We start from the raw sequence: 25,671 nt of genomic DNA on the forward strand, positions 1-25,671 counted from the left end.
GTGGAATGAACCCCTCCCCTTGCTATAGAACACCTGCTTAGAAGCAATGTTAGAGTCTCAGTGTTTAAGCTCATGGAACTGAAGGTTCAGAGAAGAGTTACAGAGCAATCCAGCATATAGTGTTATTGAGGCTCACAAGACTGAGGCAAGGCAGGCTGTGCTCACTTCTTTGAGTATCCCTGTTTGAATGCTTGTGACATCCCTGACCTCGGCTATTTAGAGGACTGGGGAAACACTAGGCCAGAAGATTCAAACAGTGCAAAGAAAAGCCTGTGCTGGTTTTTCCTAGGATTCTGGAAGGAGGAAATAGTCAAGCTCTAAATTCTTCAAGATCCCACACACTTTGGCCTACATCTCAAAATAAAACCAGCCTTGGAGATTCCCCTAGAGGGAATGGATGCTATAACTGATTACCAAAGCAGATGTGAAAAACCTATGGCATACATCTGTATCTGTATATGCAACACACACACTGACGGAAAGATAGAATGGCAGACAGACAGACACTCCATGGTTTAAGATTTGCTAGATCAAAGCCCTGAAGACATTGGGTTAGATCCAAACTTAGTCATGCATACACCAGACCCACTGAAGTCAATAGAACTAGCTAGACATGAGTAAGTTAAACCTCATTGATTTCAATGGGTCTACTCTAAGCATGACTATGTCTGCATCTAACTTTTTAGAGCTACAGAACAGAGGTATGTGTAGGTCATGAGTGGTTATCTGGCATGATCTGGCATGATTAGCATACCCACAGCACTGTTTTTAGTGCTTTGGATCCTCTAATCTGCTTTATTAGATTATAAAACTCCCCTGGGGGGCCATATGTGGCCCCCCAAGTGAGTTTTCCACCCTCACCTGGTCACCTGCCTCCAAAGCACAGCCCCCCCATGGCAGCCACAGCACTGGATTCCTAGCAATTCTGTTGGGAAATAAAGTGAGTGCTCGCCATGCATCCTGCTTCCCAGTTCTGCAGAGAAACAGGGTGTATGGGGAGAGTATGCCTTGATTCTCTGCAGAATTCCCCTCCCCAGCTTTTTGGCATGATAGGGGGTGCACAATTCTGCTAGGAAATAAGGTGTACACTCCCCAGATGCCCTGGGAATACAGCCACACAGCCATGTCCGTTTTTGGCTGCAGCTGTAGCAGGGGAGGGGACTGGCGCCCAGATGGTTCTGTGGGGGAGAGGGGGCAATGTGGCCTCCCCAAACCTCCAAAGCTGCCCCCCACCTAAATTTATCTAGCTGTACCACTGACCCCATAGAATAAAAGGCAACTAAATACGTTTTTTCATAAGCTACATATATAAGCTAGTATGTCTTAACATATTTAAATAAATCAATAAATTGCTCTTCCCAATTTTTCTCAATGGATGAAACCCTTTCCGCTGCAATGGGTCATCTGAAGGACACCAAAACCGGCACAATCCAGATGGACAGAGTCTTCTGCTGGTTGCCACAACTACTGATATCAACCACTTACGATATATTCATCTAAAATTAATGTCTTATAAATAATCAAGGAGCATTCTGTCTCCTTAACCTCAAAATGAAAAGAAAAAAAAGTGCAACACTTTCTCTCTCTCCCTTTTCTCTCTCTCTCTTACATGATGAAAGAAATTAAAGATGGCCTGACCTCTCCACCGATGCTTGCCAGGCAGTTACGTGCTCTTGCTTGCATAACCGCTTTTCGCCTTCTCATCTTCCAGAGTTGTTCCAAATGGGCCAGTGAGCCAGTGTGGTGTAGTGGCAAGAGCGTTGGACTGGGAGCTGGGAGATCCGGGTTCTAGTCCCCACTCGGCCATGGAAGCTCACTGGGTGACTTTGGGCCAGTCACACACTCTCAGCCCAACCTACCTCACAGGGTTGTTGTTGTGAGGATAAAATGGAGAGGAGGAGGATAATGTAAGCCGCCTTGGGTTCCTTGCAAGAGGAATAAAGGCGGGATATAAATGCAATAATAATAATAATAATAATAAAATGGGTGCTGACTCAGAGCTGGCATCAGGGCCAGGCCAGGGCTGTGGGCGGCCATATCCAAGTGCAGACCTGGGACAGAAGCTTTCCATCCCAGGGTCTCTGCTATCCGTTGCTGGAACTGGGAACCAGAGCTGGGGTGAGAAGTGCAAGAAGCAGACGTTGCTGCTCTGGTGGCCAAGGAAGGGCAGAAGGCATCATCCCTGGCACTTACACCAGGACTGGCCAGCCTGCTTCCTTCTGTGCCTAAAAAGGGCTCTGAAACTGAGTTCCTACATCCAGCCCAGGGTGGTCATGTGTCCTATTTGGTAGAAGACACTTCTGTGTTTGAAGAGCTGTCAGAGAAGGTATCCTCTATTTGAAGGGCTGCCCAGTCCATGTCCAGTTTAAATAACCATAAGAAGGGAGAGCAGGGGCCCTGAAGTTAGCCATCAGTGGTTAGCAGGTGAACAGCAAACTGAGCAAGGCACACAAGTCCGGTGGTTACAGTTTTCTCCTCTATGGTGAGATGCACTATATGAATATTTAAATTCTAGTAATTATTTGTACATCTGTACCTATACGTACAAATTATACGTACAAGGGGCCGCGGTGGCTTAGTGGTTAAGACGCTGAACTGCAGACCGGAAGGTCGGCAGGACAGCAGTTCGAGACCCGAGTGCCGCGTGACGGAGTGAGCTCCCGTCTTCAGTCCCAGCTTCTGCCAACCTAGCAGTTCGAAAGCAAGAAATTGCAAGTAGATAAATAGGTACCGCTTCGGCGGGAAAGGTAACAGCGTTCCGTGCACCTCAGTGTTCAGTCATGCCGGCCACATGACCACGGAAGCGTCTTCGGACAGTGCTGGCTCTTCGGCTTAGAAATGGAGATGAGCACCGCACCCTAGAGTCGGACACGACTGGTTGGGGACACCTTTACCTTTTTACCTATACGTATGCAAATGTTATGCAGATCTGTGTCCTCTTTTATCCTCTCTTTTGGTGATGCATTTCCTCTTTTTAGTGATGCACAAGTAGTCACCCCATTTCAGCCCCAGAATTACTCATCTTTCTGGTGCTAGGACCAAACCAAAATGACCCACCCCCATTTTTCTGCCTTATTCATGCGTGGTTGAATCAGGGTGTGTGTGTGTGATTTTTCAGTGGAGGGGAGGCTGAATTTCAAGCACGGGATGGGAGTGAACATGCCCCCAGCCACCTTGTGCTATGTTTGGTGGCATCTGGCTACCATATATAGTGCTGTTTTGGAGAATTTGGGGGGAAACGGCAACCCCAGCTTGCATTTCCCCCAGAATGCCTTGGCATGATGCTACATTCAGGGCATTTGAGGGATAGTGAGTGTAAATTTTCAGACTTTCAACTAAGCATTAGCTAGTATACCAGGTGGAAACCATAATAAATGGTCCCTGTGGCAGCTTAGGTTCTGAGGACTGCCCTGAGGTAGCCCTGAGTTCTGGATATCCTACAGACAAATACTACTTCAGCTGCAACCATAATCAATCCTTCTGTCTGATTACCTAGCTTCCTGCTAAAGTTGTCTGCAGCCTGCAGGGTTGTTATTTGCCTAGAAAAAAGAAAGAATGGCCAGGAAGGTTTTGTTTTTATTGAATGGACTTTGACCGCAGATTGCATTCCATTCTGGGAGGTGCGAACTGGGTGAATTCTGGTCAAAAATGAACTGAAACAAATTTCTCATGCATTCTGAGCCCCCGTGACCCACATCACAAATTCTTGGAACGTGTGTGTATCGGGGAGGGTTTGTCTGAACACTGAGTAACACCACTGGTCTATCTTGCCCACTATTGCCTACCCTGGCTGACATCAGCTACCCAAGGATTCAGAAAGGAATCCTTTCCAGTCCTGCTCCCTGAGCTCCTTCAAAAGCAAAGATGCAGGAAACTGAACATGGGAATGTCTAGCAAAACACACATTCTGCCACCTTCCCCATCCAGCTCCACCCCTGGCCTACTCCAGGATCCACCCCTTAGCCCTGTCAAAGTACCAGACTCTTCGAAATCTGAAGTTAGCAACCAATCTGGCTCCAGGTTCTGGAGGGCCCTTGGGCAAGAGCACCATCAATGGCCCCCCTACCTCAGTGAGTCTACCTTCTCACCACCATGGTCACCACCTCCTCCTGCTACTCTTTCTCATCATTGCTACCACTTGCTTGGTGGACGGGGAGCCGTGAACAAGTGGGCAGCAGCATCTAATGCTCCTCCTTCTCACCACCACCGTTGTTTGGGCCAGAGTGAGAGGCAGATGAATAAGCAGTTTGCAGTGGTGAAGAGGTGAAGAGGAGGGGCAAGTCCAGGGGGCTCTTGTCAGTGGGCCTCTGCTGAGGTGTGGGCCCTCCAAAGGTGCTCAGTCATGCCTACCCTTGATGCTGGCCCTGTTGGCAATCCTAGCAATTAAGCCTCTTGGCAGAAAAAGAAAGAAAGAAAGAAAGAAAGAAAGAAAGAAAGAAAGAAAGAAAGAAAGAAAGAAAGAAAGAAATTGTTCAAAACAACAAGAGAAATGGGACAAACACAAACCAGGAAAGAATTAGTCTGCAAGACCAGAAGATGGAGATGGCTATGCTTGGAGGCTATTTTAGCATGGAATGAGAGGCATCCCATTCAAGCTGAAGGCTTGTCAATATAAAACAGCACAGAGGAAAGGCTTTTGCTTGGGCTGTTCCTATTGTCCAAATGTCAAATTGCTCCTGGGAAGCCTGGGGTGGCAATAGCTGTGTAAGCTTCTCCTCACTGGTTCTTCCTAAAGGGGATTTTTAGTGAGGCGGGGGGTAGGGTGGCAAGGAGAAGAAATGGCTGGGTCCTAAGGTTCCTGCTTGCCAGGATTTGGTAAAGACTTTGGGAAAACGGCATGGTCTTGGGGCCTATTTGCATACGTTCTTTAGTATTCCAAATGTCTCTTGATGTAATTGAATTGTTGTTTCTGCCTCTATTAATACATATGCAAATGAGCCAGTGCTGCAGCTGTGCTGTATTAATCATATGTGTGCTTCTGTCTGTCTGCCCCGCAGGTTCAGGGTCAGAAAGAGGAGGGGGAAGGAGAGGGAACACAGGCTCTTTAACCTACAAGGAAGCTCGCTCATGAAGACAGAGGGCTGCTAGCACACAGTAGGCCAGCCAGGCCACAGCAAAGGCAGGGATGAGGATGCTCGGTTCCCCCCCTTATTCCGTCCCAAGTATGTGTACATACTGTTGGAGTGGATGGATTATGCAGAAAGAGCCATTTGTTTAACTGCCATTTCCCACTTTCTGTTTTAGGCTCAAGTGCTGGTAACCAAGTATAAAATATGCAAAATATGCAACATCGGGTTCGGGGGGGGGGGCGGGGACACATGTGTAAAATTCGGTGCATGTCCCCTTCATAAATGGAAGTGATGATCAGGAGGAAACAGGAGAAAAGCATTGCTGCTTCAGACCAAGGGTCAATCTAGTTCAGCATTATGGGTAATATCCAGTGTTAGCCCTGCATAGGGTACACCCAATGAAATGAATGAGACTTGAGTTAGTCTCACAACTAACTTAAGTCCCATTCAATGCAGTGGGTCTACTCTATGTAGGACTAGCAATGGATACTACCCCATGTTTCTAATGGTGGGCTGCCATATGACTCTAGAAAAGGATCTTGGGGTAGTGGTGGAAAGCCTGATGAAAATGTGCGGCTGCTGTGAAAAAGGCAGATTCAATACTGGAAGTCACTGGGAAAGGAATGGAGAACAAAACTGCCAATATCATACTGCCCTTATTCAAATCTATGGTGTGACCGTGCTTGAAATGCTGGGTACAGTTCTGCTCACTGCATTTCAAAAGGATGTTGTACAGCTGCAAAAGGTGCAGAGAAGGGCAATAAAAATGATCAAAGGGCTGGAGCATCTCCCCTATGAGCAAAGGTTAGAATGTCTGGGGCTCTTTTGCTTTGAAAAAAGGTGAGTAAGGGGGCATGATGAAAGTGTATAAAATTATGTTTGGTATGGAGAAAATGGATAGGGAGAGGGATTCCCCCCTCCCCTTTCAGAATACCAGAACCTGGTCATTTTGTCCATCACTAGGTGTAACAGTTAAATGTGCCTTACCCCATGCCATCCCATTGATGCACGCAGTATGACCACCAGGACCAGTCTTGTTAAGGATGTAGCACTTCACAAACAACCATTTTCTGTGTGAATTATTGATCTTCACACAGTTCTCTACAAAACCTTGGTCAGTTTGTGCCATATTTTAATTTTTCACCTCTATGTCCCTGTTTCATTGCATTGCTCCATGGCAGTCCAGCTCCTCTACTTGATCTTTAACAAAAAGACCTAATAAGTGGATGCTCCTAGCATCCAAAATCCCCAGGCAACAGTTCCAATATGACTGACATCTATGAGTTCTCACATATTACTGCCAAGGTCTAAAAGCTGTGACTTTCATGAGACATGCCACTTTTCCCCTCTTAGACTGGATTCAGACACTATCCAGCCCTACTCCTGAATGGTCAAGTAGCCAGAAGTGCCTCTTCCCAGTTTTGGCAAGTCTATCACCTGCAACTTTTCCTTGTCAAGCCAGATGTGTCCTCAGTCGTTCTTCCCCCTGTCACTTCCAAGGTAGTGATCATATTCTACGTAGCAAAATTGTCTACCACCACATCCATGGAGTGTACATGTTCTTATTTCACCACCTATCACCACTGTCATGTACATGCTGCTAGGCACATTGTGTTTTCTTTTCCTTTCAATAAATGATTTCCACATAGTGACAAAGTGGCAGTAGGACATTGTTTAAATTCTCCCCTCTCCCTCATTTCTCTCTGTTTTTGAGGATATGCTGGGTCTACTTGTAAAAATGTTTATCCACCATAAAAAGGTATGTGTGTGTGGTAGGGCGGGGGGGGGGAGAGACATTTGTTGCAGCTGATATATGTTTGGTAAATCATTCATTCACACAATTTATCATGTCACAAGCTCCCAGCAGGTGTTTTCATCATACATAAAAGGATGTCAACATCCTTTTCTTAGAAGGGATAGATCCGGGGATTTTATGTTTTGTTTTGTTTGTTTGTTTGTTTATTTATTTATTTCCTTTTTACAAATGGCAGCTGACTAGAACTCATGTGCCTGTAGAGAGGGTCTCCATCTCTCTCTCTCTCTCTCTCTGTGTGTGTGTGTGTGTGCGTGTATATATCTATATATAAAGATATAAAATCATCTCTGGCACAATCCTGCTGTCTGGCTGTGAAGGGCAAGGCACAGAGGCTACATGAGAGTAGGGATGTCAGAGAATTCCGCAACGGATCTCGGTGAGGCTGAATGCAAGTGCATTCGGCCCCCCGAAATCCATCGCTGAACGAAGCCCCCGCCCTCCCAACCCATGAAAGTCGTGCGAAACGGAGCACTTACCTGCTCCCATCGGCGCCGACTTTTGAATGGCAGCCGCCCTGCGACCACCATTCGCTTCTTCTTCACGGCAGTGATAGGCTATGTAAATACATATGTAGCCTATCACGGCTAACGCAGGGACGCCTTTTGTAAGTATTTATGTAGGCTACGTAAGTATTTATGTAGCCTGTCACAGCAGGCTTAAAAAAAAAAAAAAGCATACGCAAATGGCAGTGGCTACAGCCGCCACCATATGCGTTCTGTACTTTTCGCCGCTTTAGCCTACGTAAATATTTACATAGGCTATTACGGCCAAAAAAAGGGGAACACAAATGGCGCCCACTATGTCATTTGTGTTCCCCTTTATTTCGCCATAATAGCCTACGTAAATATTTACGTAGGCTAAAACGGTGAAAAATACAGAACGCAAATGGCAGCCGCCGTAGCCGCCGCCATTTGCGTACGCGAATGTACTACCATGGCTCACGAATAGTACACGAATGTACTATCACGGCTCACTACAGGGGAAATGGCTGCCACCATTTGCATCCCTGCTGCCCAGTGGCCGGATGTCCGGCCGTGGCTGGAGCCGGCCGGCGGCTCCGTGGAATCACTGCGGAGCGGAGCCAGCCAGGCAGGATTCCAGGGGGGGGCGACGGGAGCACCTCCCCCCCATCGAGGATTCCAGGGGGAAGGACGGAGCACCTCTCCCCCCGCCACGAATGAATCCGCGAAATGGTAAGTGACTTTCGTACATCCTTAAATGAGAGGGTGAGAAAGTGGGCGTGGAGGAGGGAGCATGGTAGGGTTGATCTCTCACCACAGTTATGCAAGGGAAGGGAAGGGGTTGGGAGGCACCGGGGATGAGGAGAAGGATAGCCCAACATATTCACCCATGTCAGGTCGGAGCCCTCCCCGATGTGTGTGTGTGTGTGTGTGTGTGTGTGTGTGGTCAAACAAAGAAGTAATTCTCCAAGTAAATAGGTTTTATTATGCTAAGCAATCAGTCCATCAGCAATTCAAGTTACAGAGACTTGGTCATCTTCTGATAACCCAATGCAAACATCCCTGATTAAGCTGACACAACACTAATAGCTTATCAAAGATGCACAATAGTAGAAGGGAAAGTTGTGGCAATTCTGACCCTAGTCTACAGCACAGACCCTGGAAACCTTTATCAGTCAGCCCTCAGGGAGGGTCTTCCCCCAGAGACCTCCTGTGAACCTGGATGAACACCTTACTTCCTTATGCTGCTCCTCCCTCTTGACTCTACATCTGATCCATGCATCTACCATGCTCACCTCCCCGCCCCCCCACAAGAGTTGCTGAGTTCCCACAGAAGATGTTGTGGTTGAGCTTTCATCCAACTGATTCAGCTTGCCCTTGGGAAGATTGTTCCCTGTCTCCTTGAGCTCCTTGATTCCTCCCCCTTCTCCTGTGACCGTGAATCCACTTCCACGGTCACTGCAGGGAGTCTGGACCTGATCCTGATGCCACCCCTATTCAGCTTTGTGGTGGTTACTCCCCCTCTCATGTCAGCGGGTGGCCCAAGCTCAATCACACATGATGCTTTACCCTGCTCCTGGCAATTGTGTCACCTGTGCAATTGTGTCATCTGGATGATTCACTTGGCACATTTATACCCCACCTTTCCTCCAAGGAAGGAACTCAATATGAAATGTGGTTCTCTGCCACCCCTCTCATTTTACCCTCACAAGTCACAACACACAACTTCCCGTGGGGTAGGCTGGCCTGGGAGACGGTGACTGTCCCAAGGACACTTAAGGAGCCTTAATTTTAATCTCAGCCACCACAGTCCTAGCCTAACATTCTAACTGCTGTAAAGCATTGCCACCACATATCTATTAGGCACTCCCCCATGCCCGGCCCACTGGCCCCCCACTCACTGAGCAGTGGAGCACTGACAGACCCGGTTGCAGAGAGTCCTGGAGCTCAGCGAGCAGCCAGGAGCAGCCCAGAGTTGTCGTTGCTGCGTGTGCCCCAACCACTCTCACTATCTCCTCCTTGACCTATCCCTACCCTAGTGGGAGGAACAGAGGGCAGAGGGTTGTAGTGCTGCAATTTTGGGGAATGCTGAATCCCCCGAACAGCAGAAGTCTCAATTCTCTGCTCATGGAGAGCAGGATTGTCTTCAGTCTACAAATCTGTAAAGCAGGGGAAGGTAACCTTCCCCCCCCCCCTGTCAAGGGCCATGTTCCTTCAGGGGTGATCTGTCAAGGGGTGCATATAGGACCAGGGCCAAATGTGAGTGAGGTCACCCCCTTTTCCCTCTCTCTTCTGCACCACCCCCCTTCTCTCTCCTGTCTTCCTCCCAGTCCAGCAGGCAGGCTGCAAGAGAGGGACTAATGGCTCTTGCTGAAGGTCTGAGCTTGTCATTTGTAGAGGAGGGATAGTGCGGGTGCCTGATTCCATCTAGGAATCTGGTGGAGCTCCCCCCTGCCCACACCCCTGAGCTGTGCTCACTGAGCCCCTGCCCCTGCTTGCCCTTGCCTGTGCTCGCTGCGCTGCCCACACTCACTTGGGTGGCAGTGCCAAGCTCCGCGATAGACATTTCTTGGGAAAAAATGGTGATCACGAAAAGTGCATTTTTGCATACACACAAAATGGGGCTGTGAATAGCCCATATTGGCCAGAAGATTGCAGGCAAGCAAATGCCTGTAATCTTGACTATATGGGCTTTTCACGGCACCGTTTTGCGTATACGCAAATATACGCATTTTCATGATCACCTTTTTATTTATTTTATTTTTATTTATTTCAATTCTATACCGCCCAATAGCCAACGCCCAATAGCCGTCTGTGCGGAACCCAGAAGTAAGTGATCGGATGCAAAGGGCGTCCGCTATGCTGTTTGTGTCCCCATTTTTCCTCATGATAGGCTACTCGTCTCTGTCTACGACTTTACGTAGATACTTACGTAGCTTATTGCGTGAAAAAACAGGGACGCAAACGGCATAGTGGACGCCATTTGCATCCCTGGTTTTTCACACGATAGGCTATGTAAATATCTATGTAAACAGAGATGCGTAGCCTATCGCAAGAAGAAACGGGGATGCAAATGGCATAGCTGATGCCATTTGCATCCAGAGAGCACTGTTCTGCACAGATGGGGGCTGGGACGGAGCCGGCCAGCTCGGATTCCAGGGGGGAGGATCGCCCCCCCATTGAGAATTCTGGGGGGAGGAACGGATCGCCTCCCCGCCCTGCAGACACCCCCCCACGGACGCGAGGTAAGGGGATTTGTACATCCCTACCCAGTATGGCTGGGTGTGCATTCTGTTCAATCAGCTGAGTCAGACAGCGGCCACCATATCTCTCTTCCCACTAACCTTGATGGGCCAGTGGGCCACATTAAATCAGAGAAAGCTCTTGGTAGCCCACAGGTTTCTTTCATCCCTAAGTAACATTTATGAATTCCCTGTGACAACTCTCATAAAGATGGAGCCAATAGTATCACCGCCATGTCTAAGATAGGGATGTACGAAAGTCCCCTTACCTGGCTCCGCCGGGTTCCGCTGGGGGGGGGGAGGAGCTCCGTCCCTCCCCCCGGAATCCTCGCCGGCTGGCTCCGCTCCACGGGGATTCCACAGAGCCGCCAGCCAGCTCCGCCAGCAGCCTGACATCTGGCCGCTGGCTAGCAGAGACGCAAATGGCGGAGGCTGTAGTCGCCGCCGTTTGCGTCCCTGTAGTCAGCTGTGATAGGCTACATAAAGACTTACGTAGCCTATCACGTCTGGCTTAAAAAAACAACAATGCGCGTACGCAAATGGCGGCGGCTACGGCCGCCGCCATTTGTGTTCCTTATTTTTGTCCGCCTTAGTCTACGTAAATATTTACGTAGACTAAGATGGCAAAAATAAGGGGAACACAAATAGCGTAGCGGACGCTTTTTGCGTTCCCCCTTATTTTCGCCGTCTTAGTCTACGTAAATATTTATGTAGACTAAGGCGAACAAAAATAAGGAACGCATTTGCGTACGTGCTTTTTTTGTTTTTTTTTAAAGCCAGACGTGATAGGCTACGTAAGTCTTTACGTAGCCTATCACATCTTGTAAAAAAACAAACAAACAAAGCGACAAGACTGCAAATGGCGGCGGCGGCAGCCGGTCCGAAGACCAGCCGCTGCAGCCGCCGCAGCCCGGAAGATCCGCCCCAGGTAAGTCTCGTCCTGGCCGTTCCGCCACAGATTTCGGGGGGCCGAATGCACTGGCATTCGGCCTCACCGTGATCCGTGGCGGAATTCTCTGCCATCCCTAGTCTAAGATGGAGGGAAATTCATCTCTCCCATCTCCCCATATGTGTTTATGCCCCCAGTGGTGCAGATGATACTTGGCCAGTGATCACTAATCCACAGGAATCTATCCAGGAGCATATGACCCTTTCAAACATATATGAAGTGAGCCGTTGTACCTACATCCCTCCATATGAACTAATGGGAATTCCTGGACTCTAGAAGAGAGGACAGAGTCCTGTGCTTGCAGCTGCAGTGTCAAGAGGTGAAAACAACCAATTTTAAGCATTAATAGTGCTTTATTTAACAACACCTAAAAGTGGAGCATGCCAGTAGAATTTTTTTTTACCAACGCTAGGTCTAAATCCTCAGCTGCTGTTTATGGGCATCGATCCATTAGCACCAATGGAAGTGCATCTATTCCCTACAGCTGGGGAACTGGCCCTTGATCTCCACCAATCTCTTATAAAATGGGCATTTTGGCTACCCCTTGGGCAGAACAGGTGGTGAGTATCTTGCAGCCAATGCACCTAAATATAGCATCAGCAATAAATGGGGAGTGCAATGCCCAATCTAGGTTAATATTATACATTTGAGACCAATTTTAGGGCTAGCCAATAGGAAATATTCATACTATGCTGCCTTATTAGCTCACTGTCATTATCATCTTCAGCATTTGTGATGTCCATCAAGAAATGTGCATATTAATATTAAAGGAATCTAGTGAGCTAATGGCTGATGGATGCCTGCCATCTTTTGGCAATGCTAATCCGAAACACTGCAATATGAGTATTTAGCTCTTATTTTCAGTTTATTTTGCCCAGATGTTTGTTCTCAGACTGGAAACCCAGTTTTTGTTTTGTTTTTTCCCCATGCACAAGTGGACTGTGTTGGTTGTCTAATATAGCGATTAAACAGTGCATTAATGATTTGTCCTCCTGAAAATTAAGATGTTTGCAGAAAGCAGGTAAAGCAGTAGAAAATGGGGAATGGATTGGCAGCCCCAGTGACTGAAAATACAAGCCTTAGCTGATATTTAAAGCTGTGTTCTAGCTACTGTAGACAAGAAGCAAACCAACTATAATAGGGCATTCCTAATGTTGCAGGAAATGGTATTGGTAGGGATGTTGCGGGCATCCGGTTGGGGCTCGAGACTTTGTGATTTCTCCCCCACCCCCAAGATGCCAGTCCATGGACCCCCACATTTGTCCAACTCAGTGCACACTGAGCTGGGCAAATGCAGCAGTCCCTGCTGGTCTGCCAAGCTGCCATTTTGTGTAAGGATGGTGGCCCGGCCTCTTTCGTACATCCCCATTTACAGAAATGGTGGCTGTAAAGCAGCCATTTACACAAGATTACAGGCATAAATTGACCAGGTACACCTGTAATCTCGCATAACTGGCTGTTTTATAGCTCCCATTTCCATAAATGAGGATTTATGAAAAAGGCTGAGCCATTTCTACACAAAATGGTGGCTCGGCAAGGGGGCAGGTGGCCACACGCTGCTTGTTGGGCACTCACAGACCACGTGGCGGCTTGCCACACACAGTGAACAGGGTCAAGTGGCCAGAGAGGTGATGACGAGCAGCTCACAGTGCGGATGGAGGTGAGTTTGCCCACCCCTAGTTATTGGATTTATTCATATCCAAAGGAAGTCATGGAATCCAACTATCTGTTACATCAAAAGTGCATTGGCTATGCTATGGCCTGGAGCTGACACCACATAGTTACATAGCAAGCTGCCTTATACTGAGTCATGATGGATCAAATACTGGAGAACCTCCAGCCCATGGACCAGATCTGACCCATCAGACTTCTTCAACCAGCTTGCCAAGACCCTGGCTGAGGCCCCTCCCCTCCCTGAAGCCCCTCCTCTCGTGAGGGGTGAAGGAAGGTGGCTCCATCAGGAGATGTTGCCTCCAGGCTTAAGCAATGGTTCGTTTCCAAAGGTTTCCATTGAGCCTTTCCTTTCTCAATGGGAAGCCTGCTCCATCTCACCCCGTGATCTCCATCCCCAGAAAGAGCTGAGCAGCAGTGAGGAGGGAGCCAGTTATATGGAGCTGGCAAAGCAGGGCGCTCTGGCTCTGCTTTGCTAGATAACCCAAGGCAAACACCACTTCTGAAATGCTGCCTTCCCAAGACACTGATCACCCTAGATCGCATGTAGGTTGTGTTGGTTGGCCATACAGCCAATGCTAAGGGTGCACAGAACCAGCATGAGAAGTGTGGTAGCAGAGCATAGAGCTAAGTATTCTAACTGTTACTAATACATGTAGATCATATGCACTGCTGCTTCACTGTGAGGTGGTTACCAGAAAGGCTAATTTGCTGAGGAGGAACAGCAGCTGTGAGGAGGGTTGTTTGTTTCATCCTTTTCACTGCAACTCCTCTGCCCCAAGCTGGAAAAACAAATGCAGGTCTGGAACCTTGACTGAAGCACAAGCAGCTGGGGGAGGAAGGGAAGCAGTTGGTAGGTTAAGCAACCCCCCTTTCACCTACCAATGTCTTCCCTCTTGGTGCTGATTTTCAACAGAGAAGCAGTAGCTGGGATCAGCATACAAAATTAGCAGGAAGAGCATGTGGTGAAACTCTTTTTGCCTTTCTTTCAACTCCTGAGATGCGTCACTTGAGCAGAAACCCACAAGTAGCAACTTTCATCCCAGATCTGTCTTATCAACTTTGCCCACAGCATAGAGAGTTCTTCACTGCCTTTAGACTCCCAAGAGGAAAATCATAGAATACTAGGGTTGGAAGGGGCCTACAAGGCCCTCGAGTCCAACCCCCTGCTCAGTGCAGAGCACACCTGCCATACAGCTTGACTAACAACTTGCATTCATGTGTTCTGTGGGTCCCTGGTAGGGACATGTGAACCCATCTAATTCCTGTGGAAGTTTGCCAGCCATATCAATGACACTCCTCTCCAAAGGCCTTGGATATTTCACTCGGGCAGGAGTCTCTACTTTTGCCTCAAAATATCACTTCAGGAAAAATAATGCATCAATTCCACCCAGCCTGCCATCTCCCTGCCAATGTGAGTTAGGGCAAACAGCACCTAAGAAAAGCACCGTTGGAGACACAGATCTTCTGGTTCCATAGCCACAAAGAAAGACAGCGACATCCCTGCTTTCCTCCACACAAAAGGAAGTTCAAACATAGATGGTATGAATGCCAACTCCTCTAACATAGCAAGTTACATTCAGCGTGGAGTATCCACTGTTACAAAAACAAGGAGGGCAGTTTAATGTACCTGTGTCCTGTTCATGCAGTCATTAGCCTCTCGGCAGGTAATGCCAAGGAGAGCAACCAATTAGTGCTGTGACAGGTAGGACAGCGCAGTGGGGGACTCCCAGAGAGAAGAAGGAGAGGAAGGGCTTCAAAACACATGTCCTCTCAAAGCGGGTTTGCCAGGGGTCTTTCAGCACAGAGAGCGTGTGTCAGCCTCTGCACAGAAGCAGCAACTTTGTCATTTCTCCTTTTCATCCCCTTCCCACAAAAACCTGCGTTGAAACTGTTGTCAGTGCACAAAAATTTGGAAAGGATTAAAGAGCAACACCGGGGGAGGTGGGATAAAATAAAGGGAGAGAGAAAAGTGGGCAGGTAGAAACCAGGAGACAACGGAGAAGAGAACATGATTGAAATCTATAAAGTCACAAGCTGCATGGGCACAGTGAATAGATTGTCTGTTTACTCTTTTACAGCCCAACAGAGGGGAAGGCAACAAGGACTAGAACCTGCACAGTTGAGTAAATGTCTCTTGCAGGAAGTCCAAAGGGGAGAAATGTAGTTATCTACAACATCACCACTACCACCACCACCTTTCCTTCTCAGCCATACCATAGAATGGGCATGGCTCACAGCAGGAAGAGCCAATTTCTGTATTCTCGGGGACCAGTGTCACAAGACAGTAATCTAATCCAATGTCAACCATGGATGAATTGGCATTCGAACCTTGGCGCCTCTGTTCAGTTGCTACAGTCTGCTTCACAGCCATTACAGATAAAATCCAAAAGCAAGATGTCACGTTAAAAATAGAGTGATGTCAGATGTCTCTACTTCATTCTTTACTTTTCTTATGGAAATGGAATGGCCAGGAAACTTTTTACCACATCTTGATTAAAATTCAGCAGGACCATCAAGAACTAGATAAAATCACCTTGGTGGGTAGATTTGGTCCCCGGGCTTCCAGTTGGCCATCTCTATGTAAGGTCTTGTTCCTGTTCACCTGGATTTCACTCTGGGTGCCTCCAGTCAGAGGAACTGACTTGCTCATGACCCACTTATTTCAATTGGACTTCAGTGGGCTTGACCTGATCTGGATTGTTTCTTGAGGCCTCCTCCTACAAGATGTAACAACTCTTAATTCCATTCTTAACTCCTTTTTAAGCTCCCTGACACAGAAACTCCGATCTTTTTAGTGCTTTCCTGTTCAGACCCTCTAAAATCACAGGTTATCAAATTTCCACCCTTCAGGTAACTTTTTTGTCATTGAATTGTCCATTGAGAAAACTTTGCACACTTGCCATGGAATGTCTCCACACTGTATTATTTAATTTAGACGATTATATGCTGCCCTTTGTCATTGATTCCAGGGCAATTTACACCATATTAAGGTGATGAAATACTACACACATTTAGAAAAATCAAATGCAATAAACAATAGTTAAAGCAGCAGTCAACACAGCAACAGGTCACAACAGCCTATTAAAATATACAAGGGGTACTAACTTAAAAGACCTGGGAGAATTAAAATACCCCCTCTTTTCCTCAAGCCCAAAATAGAAGAATTACTCCACAACATTATCTACCATGTCAGATTTTCTGTGTCATAGTGGTTAATGGATGAATTGTTGTTCCATGTTTCTTCTTTGTGTGTGCGCCCCATGACTTGCTGGGCTCTGCCCCATGACCCACTGGTGCTCACTAGACCATGCCCCTGGAACCACCCAGGTACTCATGCACATCGGTTGTCCCTATTTTCATATGTGGAACCCTGCTGGGATTGCAGCTTTAAATCGTTACGCCACTCATGTTGCTTTCTGTAAAATCAAGAGCATTGGCAAAATGCCCAAATTCCTCCTTTTCCACTAGCCACTACAATCCTTTCATTTTATCAGAACTCATAGGCCCTTGAATGACAAAGCCAGATCCTGAAAACAGCCACGTCTTTGATCACTGACTACTTTTTTCCTTTCACAAAGTGACTACAGAAACCAAGCCCCTTTCGATCTCCAAACTTTTGACGATTGCTTGTAATATAGCTCTGGCCGATGCTCCTCTTTTTGCATTCATTTCTGCCTTTTCAGTCTTTGTGTTTGGTGCGGCTATTTGTAGCATTTTATGAGGACTGAAGTTATCCCCAAGAAATCATTTCAGAAGGAAGACAGACATGCACAGCATTGCTTTTTATGTTCCCAACAACTCTCATACTGCCCATGGCATTTGTATCCCATACAATCCGAGGCTAAACCACAGTATCGCTTTTCATATAAAGGCACAATAGGGGCGAATATATTAACCTCTGCAAGCTTACACACTGACCGTGCTTTTTCTGGCACTCAGCTGACTCAACTGCAGAAGAGATCTATCTTAATCTCCCATCCACTCCCCAGCTCATTAAGAGAGTGACTTATTATGGTGATATTGTGTCATGCACTGCTCACAGCAAGCACTGGGATTCTGAGATTCACTCACAATGAATGGGCTATCCCATCCATTGTATTGAAAAGGTTTCTGCCCCAGGTACCACGACAGCAGGAAAAATCTACCAACCAGCTGCTGGTAGGGCAGATCCCATTTGCACAACTGATCTTTTAACATGGCGATTTAGTCAAGGTGAATTGGTCTTGTGAAATCTCTGACATACTCAAATCATTAGCTAGCAAACCTTGGCTCTGCTGATCTTTTATTAATCTCTTGAAATATTGTCCAGGATGTTGCAAGCTGTGATTAGGAAATGTGTATACATTCATAAGAATGGTTCACTGCACCAACATTTTCCAAAAAGGTCAAGTCATATTGACTCCAAACAATAGATGGTTTTCATGGGGAGGATGGTAGAAGAGAGCTGGGGATGGAGGATGTGGTATGCTCTACAATGCAACTGAAGATTTGTGAACTGGTGCTACTATTTGCTACGGACCAAGCTAATTCAGCTAATTAGAAACTAAAAGAAGCAAGAATAATCTGTTGGTGTATTTCAAAAGGCCTCAAACTGCTCTTGTGATCTGCACAAAAACATCGTCTTTCAAAAGCCTTTGGCATGGAACTATTAGCTAATTTAACAAAAGTTGCTCTTTGACCTTAGTATTGCAGGACTAAGGGCTACGAGTCGCCTTTAGAACTCAGCTGCTTAAAGTTAGGTTGCCCTGTCACTCTGTGACATCAAATCAGTTCAACCAATGACAAACTGGCAAAACTGTAACACCTCTGCCTGCCAAGCCCCACTATACTATCAGGTCAGCTTCTCAGAACTGATTTGGGAAAGGTCCATAATTCGTTGTAAAGCACGTGCTTTGCATGCAGAAGGTCCCAGGTTCATAGAATCATAGAATCATAGGGTTGGAAAGGGCCTAGAAGACCATCGAGTCCAACCCCCTGCTCAGTGCAGGAAGCCTGATTCCCAGGCGGTCTCCCATCCAAGAACTAACCAGGGCTGACCCTGCTACTTAGCTTCTCAGATCAGACGAAATCGGGCACATCCAGCCCTTTGCTCGACATCATAGAATCATAGGGTTGGAAGGTGCCTACAAGACCTTAGAGTCCAACCCCCTGCTCAGTGCAGGAGGCCTGATTCCTAGGCGGTCTCCCATCCAAGTACTAACCAGGGCTGACGCTGCTTAGCTTCTGAGATCAGATGGGATCGGGCACATCTAGCCCTTTCCATCTGCAACATCTCAATTTAAAGTCTCAACTAGCAGGTAATGGGAAAAATCTCTGCTGGAGACCTTACAGAGCTGCTGTCAATCAGAGTATACAATACTGGGCTAGACAGACAAATGGTCTGATCTTTTAGGAAGCAAACTTCCTATGTTCCTCCAGGAGGACACTCTTAGCTGTAGGCAATGTAGGAATTTTTTCCTGCACTAATAAGACCAAAACAATTGCCATGGGTCCAGACTGACATCCATCTCAGTATCTCCAGGAGTAGACAGCCAGGTTCTCCCATGAAGTTAAGAAAGCTCCAGTTCATGCATTTAGCCAACCATAACACTGAAATTGCCTTGTGGAGCATTCTTCCCCTTCCACCACTGAGACACTTGCAGTATGAACCAAGTGAACCAATGGCCAATTGCACTGATGCCTGGATCAAGCATTTCTTCCCCCTTAAAAAAAAAAAAAAAAAGCAGAGGAAGATCATCCTAACTGGCCCTCCACATGACCAGGTGTTCATGCAGAGGACTCAGTTAACCCAGCAAGCTGTCTGCTTGTTGGAATGGAGGGGCTCATGCTGTTTCACCACAAGAGTTCACTGCTGCCTCTGGCTAAATGTATGAACTGAATGAGGTGATGATACCTATCCAATGTAATTCATGCCAAGTATCTGGCAATCAAAGGCACATTATACTGCCTTTAACATGGAGGCCTCATCATCCTCGGCTATCATGGTCTTCTCTGGGTCCTGGACATGGTCTCAGGGATATGATGAAGCTACCTTGCTGAAGCTAAGCAGGTCTGGATCTGGTTGGTGCCTGGGTGAGAGACCACCTGGGAACTCCATGTATATCACCTTGAGGTCAAACATGGAAGGAAGGTAGAATATCAATGTAACAAATAAAATAAGGAGCTATTGATAGGCCTATCTTCCATAACTCTTCCAGTCTCTCATGAAACCATGGACATCACCTCACTTGGTGGCAATAGATTTCCTGAACTAATTATGCATCATGGGAAGAGGGACATCTTTTTGCCCCTCCTAAGCCAACTGCCCATCAGCGTCACTGAATGGCTTTGAGTTCTAGTATTTTGAGAGGGAGTTAATCATTTTTCTCTATTCTCTCCTCTCACCAAAACGTTGCAATTGCTCGAAGACGTCAGTCTTTACTTGGAATCATGGGAGGGAAAGAAGGATGTGTGTGTGTGTGTGTGTGGTTGTTAACAACAACAACAACAACAACAACAACGAACAATATATTTGCCCACTAAGACAAAAGCTTCACAATTAACATTGGCATGGAAACAACCTTTTCAAAATCCTCCCTCTTCCAGGTGAAAAGAAAGCCGCTTCCAGTTCCAGATGTAGATTTGTAAATGAAAAGGGGGGTTGCCAAAAAAAATAAACAAATCCCAACCCACAAAGGACAGGGTGGGGGAGAAGAAAGGCTATTGTAGATTTCATGGGGTTCGAATGGGAGAGAAAACTGTTTTCCATATTTATTTAACCTCTGCCTCTTCCGGCATTGTATCCAGACTTACCTGCAGTTGAAGAGGGCCTAGGCCTGGCGTTGCTGCGGCAGCAGCTGCCATGGTTGTTGGGATCAGCTGAACAGGGTAAGGGTCACCTAAGTAAGAGAATAATAGAGGCGTCAGCACCTTTTATCTACTCTCCACCTGCAAATTAAACTCCTGCATTCACTCTTTCCAAAAGCCTTCTTTTGTGTGCCTTGCTGAGGCCTAATGAAAAGCTCTATTGTGAAGCCTTTTTACTAACACTCTTCACAATTCTGGCTGAGAGAGGAATGTGAATAAAAGGCACAAGCAATTAAGGCGGAAACCTCATCCTTTTTCATGATGTATTTAGGGAAATGGTGAGGGGGGTGGAAGTGCACATTGATCAGAGGGCTGAGCTTCGGGGTGGGGGGGGAACACACACAACTATGAGGGAGAAAGAAAAGGGTGGGAGGAAGGAAAACAGTACAACCTTGATAAGATCACTGCATTGCATGGGGAGCACACTTCGAGGAAAGCCAAAGACACTTACCACATATTCGCCACCATTTCATACATGTAACTAGGGATGTGCTTGCGCACTTGTGTCCTATACTTACAATATTGCCTGTAATTCACACCAATGATCAGTACCTAAGTCCTCCCCTCCAACATCTTTGCCCATCATATAATGTATTCATTTAATCTACAATAGGGTGTCCTGCACTGGCTAGTGAAGAAAGTGTGTCAGTAAAACCACCATTATCATTTGCTTTTTTTAAAAAACCCAATTTAAGAATGTTTAAATTCACAATGGAACCTGTTGTACTTGGTTACAGGTGCCACCATGATCAGATATTAGCTTCTACCGTTAGCAGGGGCTTTTTTCGTAGTGGACCCACATCTATGGAATTAATTGCCAGCAGAGATACATGGGGTCCTAAAGTTCAGCCCATTTAGATGGGTGATCAAGACTTCTGTTTTTAGACAAGCGTTGACCTGCCAGTGTGCTGATTTGATATGCAATTTCTTGTCTGTTGGCTTCTGAATAAAGTGTGTTAGTAACAATGTAAACATAACAATTTGCTTAAAATGCACACGCATACACAATGTCTTACAAATATTAAATTTCAGAGTAGATCATGTAGATTATACTTGGTTAGAAATAGACGGATCAGTCTATTTTGAATCTGAATCAATTTTGCATGTGGTCATTCATAATTCTGGTCCATCTCTCTTCTGCAATTATATGCAATTTTTTAAAAATCCATATGAAAATATGTATTTTAGTCAGTACATTGATCACATTTAAAATCTGTATCTAAATACATAATGTTGAATCACAAAGTATATATTTATATTTATAAATGTATTTCATCTCAAAGTACACATTTCTAAGTGTATGTTATCTTACCTAAAATACGCTTTTTAAATGCGTTGTGGTGTGTTTTTTGAGCAGAGAACTACATTGTAAAATTTGGTGAAGTATGAAATCCGAAACATAATTATGTTCCCATCCAAATGTTACTTTGGGAGGTTAGCATTAGAATTCACAAAGAACATCTTCCTCAAGCATCCCTATGCTTGGTTACAGGGCTACCTTGATCAGGTATTAGATGGTTTCTAGAGTTGGGAGGTCCTTTTCAGCAGTGATGTTGCTGAGTTGTGGAATAGGAGTGGATGGACCAGAAATGATCCCCTGCCTTTGGTTTTGAAAAAACACAAGCTTTTAATGATCTAAACCAAAATCCCTTTGGATTTCAGCTGAGCTCATAAATAAATTAGTTGCATTTTCAGGTTCATCACCCTCTTCTCTTATCCCAGAATTTACCTTCCAGCAGCACTAGGGATGGGGCAAAGTGGAGGGCAATTCCTTGGGTCTTCGTTAGGCCCAAAAGCGTTACCAACAAGAAGTTCCAAGTGCAAATCCCAGGGAATTGTAGTTTGCCAGGTCTTCCTGGCCCTTAGTAAGGATTCTAAACTGAAGGACTTTGCTGAACATTCATTCTCAGAGGAAATATTTCAGTACGTGTGTGTGGTGAAAAACAAGTGGGGTGGAGAACTTCTGATGAAATTTGGAGAGGTGGGGGGGGTTACATTTGAAGCAGCCAGATAAAAGCAGTCAGATGTGTCTCCTTTTTTAAACTTTGTTCCTTTCTCCCTTTTAAACATTTTTTGCCGTTGTGAGAAACTGGTGGGGGCTCTCCTCCACCCAGCCAGTGCGGTGTAGTGGTTAGAATGCTGGACTGTGGCTGGGGAGGCCCAGGTTCTAGTCCCCATTCAGCCAAGATGCTCACTGGGTGGTTTGGGGCCAGTCACTGACTTTCAGCCAAACCTACCTCACAGGGTTGTTTGGGGGATACAAATGGAGAGGAGGAGGACCATGAAAGAGGTGTGAGGGAAGCAGGATATAAATGTCACAATAAATAAATAATAAATCCGGGGCCATCTTGTCTCAGAATGCACCAGAGGAAGGACACTAGGTCACGACCTAATGTCCTTCCTAGATAGTTTGTGATCGTGGGTGGCATGGCCCCACATGGAGAAAGGGCTGCTGCTGCTGCTCACACTGGCAAACTCTGTATAAAAGGAAGGAGGTAGAAAAAGAGAAGTCTCAGACTGCTATTCGCTCTTGTAGTATTTTTCACTGCCTGATTTTCAGTTTGTCTTCTGACACCATGTTGTATCTGCAGGATTATAAAGTGAATCACAGAGACTGAATTATAAGGAACAAACTTGACATAGCAGTGGGCTGCTACCCAGCTATATACAAAACAGAAAGTAGTCAAATACTCCTTAGCTTCCTTTCTCTGCTGGTTTCACCCAGAACAGATTCCAACCATTTCTATAGCATTTAGTTCCTACTCACACTACATCTCTGACTCCTAAAAATCATAGTCCCCCCACCCCCAAGAGTCCTTCTTCTGAATTTCTCCAGACCACCCCTGACTCTGTAGAAAATACCCCACGCACACATATACACTGACACAGCCTAGTACTCAGGCATCTTTGCACCGAGGACTTCCTGTTGGTAAGGCTTTGGGGTCCATGGAAGTTCTGAGGAGCATCCCTTCCCTTTCATCCCACTCTCATCACTGCTGTTGAAAGGTACATTTGGGGGAAGGGTAAATGGGCTGGGCAATTTGCAAGGGGAGGAGGAGGAAGACCACTGCAGGGATGACTAAGGACAATGGAGAGCTGGTGGGGAAGTGGCCCAGGTATTTGGAATGGGCCAGGTGTTTCTAAAACCTGCTCAGGGATGCTCTGGTAGCAGCGGTGTCCAGGAGCACCTTTTGCCCAGCTTCCACTGCTGAGCCAGCTGCGGTAGGGAAGGCCATAATCACCTCAGTGTAGAGGTGTTATTGTTTGTAACACGCAGTCAGTGGGGCTGCCCTTGAAGAGTGTTTGGAAACTACCGCTAGTGCAAAGGACAGCAGCTGGACTCTTCTGTGGTGCACATTATATAGACCACATAACACTAGGGATGGTTGAACACGCATTCAACATGTTCGAGCTTGCTGAAGTTCTCTGAATTCCTTCTCAGAACTCAGTTCACCTTGTTTGCATACCCGAACAAAGGTGTTTTGTTGTTTTTCCCTATCGGGCAAATGCACATTTTTAAGCGTGCACACTCAAAATGCACACTTCTCTCCCATAGGCTAAAGCATAAAAATGTGGATTTGGGCAGGAGTGTGCACTCATGCAATTCCGAACCTGAACACAAGTTTGCAAAATCATGCACATTTCCCAAGAATTGTGCTCCTGCTCATGTTCGGGGCTGCGAACAGGACATGTTCACATGATTTGCAAATAGGAATACAATTCTCATACATCCCTATGCAACTCCAGTCTTGAAGCAGCCCCACTGGCTTCTTATTTGTTTATGAGCCCAGTTCAGGGTGCTGTTTATCTGTAAAGCCCTAACAAAGGAAGTGAGGTGGGTGGCTACTAGGAGGAGGGCTTTTTCTGCTGTGGCACCCCGGCTTTGGAATGAGCTCCCTAGTGAGGTTCGCCTGGCACCTACATTGTATTCCTTCTGGCACCAGGTGAAGAACTTTTTATTTTCCCAGGCATTTTAGCATTTTAGCTTTCTAGACTTTTAGCTTTGCTGTTTTAAATCTGTATTTTACATTCCTGCACTGCTGCTAGGTTTTATTGTGGTTGTATTGTCATATTGTGGTTTTAATGTTCTATATATTTTAAATTGTTTTATTGTGTGCCATTTGGTTTTAATTTTTGTGAACTGCCCAGAGAGCTTCGGCTATTGGGCAGTATAGAAATGAAATAAGTGAGTGAGTGAGTGAGTGAGTGCCTGGAGCCAGGGTATCTGAAAGACAAGCTCCTCTCATATGAACCTACTTAGCATGTTTGTTCATCTTCTGTGTGTTCCCCTTCCTAGTGAGATGAGACTGATGGGGACTCTGGACAAGGTTTTTTTTTTTCTCTGTTAGATTGGCTCCCTCTCTGTTGGCCTTTAGATGGCTAGCAACTGTTCTGCCAAGCTCTCAACGATTAAAGCTTCTCCTTGCTTTTAGAGGGTACTTCTGTTTTACTGTAATGTTTGTATGTTTAGCAGCCTTGTTACTTTTTTGTGATTTTTGCATTTTATGGTTTTATTGTAAATTGCCTCAAACACTCATGAGTGGAGGGGTGATTCAAAAGTACTTTAAAGAAATAAATGCATACATTTCACAGAACATGGGGGTGCAGGTAGAGGGACAAAAGCTTTTTCTCTGAAAAAGCTCAGGACGTAGGAGCTCAGCTTGCCCATAGGCAAATGGACCTATGCCTTAGATGTGCATGTCAAAGGCACAAATCCCTTTGCTTTAGTTTAGAAAGTGACTGTTTGTCCTCTCTTGATAACATTGCTATAATTACTGTACAATATAAAAAAGGAAATATTTGCAACAAATGCTCTTAAAAAACACTAGCTCTCCCCCCATCACCCACTTTAACTTTTGAATATATACAAGAAAAAGCCTTGAATCTTACTAAATCTTGCTCCCCCTCTCAACATGAAATGCTGATCCTAATATCCCTTTCCGTTCTTGCATAGAAAAAGGAATGAATTGTTAACATCTAGACTTGTAGTTAACACAGATGTGCTGTGCCTTTATATATTCCTGGCCTCTCTAAATGACAAAATGTTTAAAAAGCTTTCCACACCATTAATAAAGATCACTTGAGTATTTGCGCATGGCCCAATGATGTGCTAACAGAAATTATTGGCCCAGCAAAGTCTTAGGAAACAAGACTTACAATGGTACACATTCATTAGGAAGGTGCAACACAAGGTCATGGTACATTTGATTAAACGGGAGTAATAACTAATAAGTCTCTCTTCTAGATTCTGCTTTTTTCTTGCGAATAGAGGGAAAGTATTTTTTTAAAGGCTACATCACAAGAACATATTGCATTGTTGCTAGTTATCAGTGTAAGTTTGCCATGATCTTGTGCTGAAAGAAACATAACATGTTTTTGCATTTACTATTTATTTTAATGTATATCACAATGTATTTTAATATCCTTGTAAACTGCTTAGAGTTATATCTGGCTGCCTTGAGTGCCTTTTGGAGGTAGAAAGGTGGGGTATAAATCAAATTGATCAATCTGGTAAGCACTATATAAATTGATTCAATACATAAATACATAAATAAATAAAATAACATCACTTTAAATGAGACTGCAGTTTTGCTTTCATGACAGACTTCTCAGT

General features: G+C 45.7%; 1 protein-coding gene across 3 annotated transcripts in view; it reads right to left on the reverse strand.

Moving 5' to 3' along the window:
* The window catches only part of SOX5 (SRY-box transcription factor 5), a 738,693-nt gene that overhangs the window by 174,108 nt on the left and 538,914 nt on the right, over window positions 1–25,671 (reverse strand). For all 3 annotated transcript variants that reach the window (XM_084809162.1, XM_084809164.1, XM_084809161.1), the window contains exon 8: window positions 20,004–20,089. In XM_084809162.1, the coding sequence (XP_084665288.1) occupies window positions 20,004–20,089 (86 nt within the window). The remainder of the gene's footprint in view (window positions 1–20,003; window positions 20,090–25,671) is intronic.

The sequence above is a fragment of the Heloderma suspectum genome, chromosome 7 (genome assembly GCF_057233095.1).
Source record: "Heloderma suspectum isolate Gila_16-S chromosome 7, 16-S_ref, whole genome shotgun sequence".
Lineage (NCBI taxonomy): Eukaryota > Metazoa > Chordata > Lepidosauria > Squamata > Helodermatidae > Heloderma > Heloderma suspectum.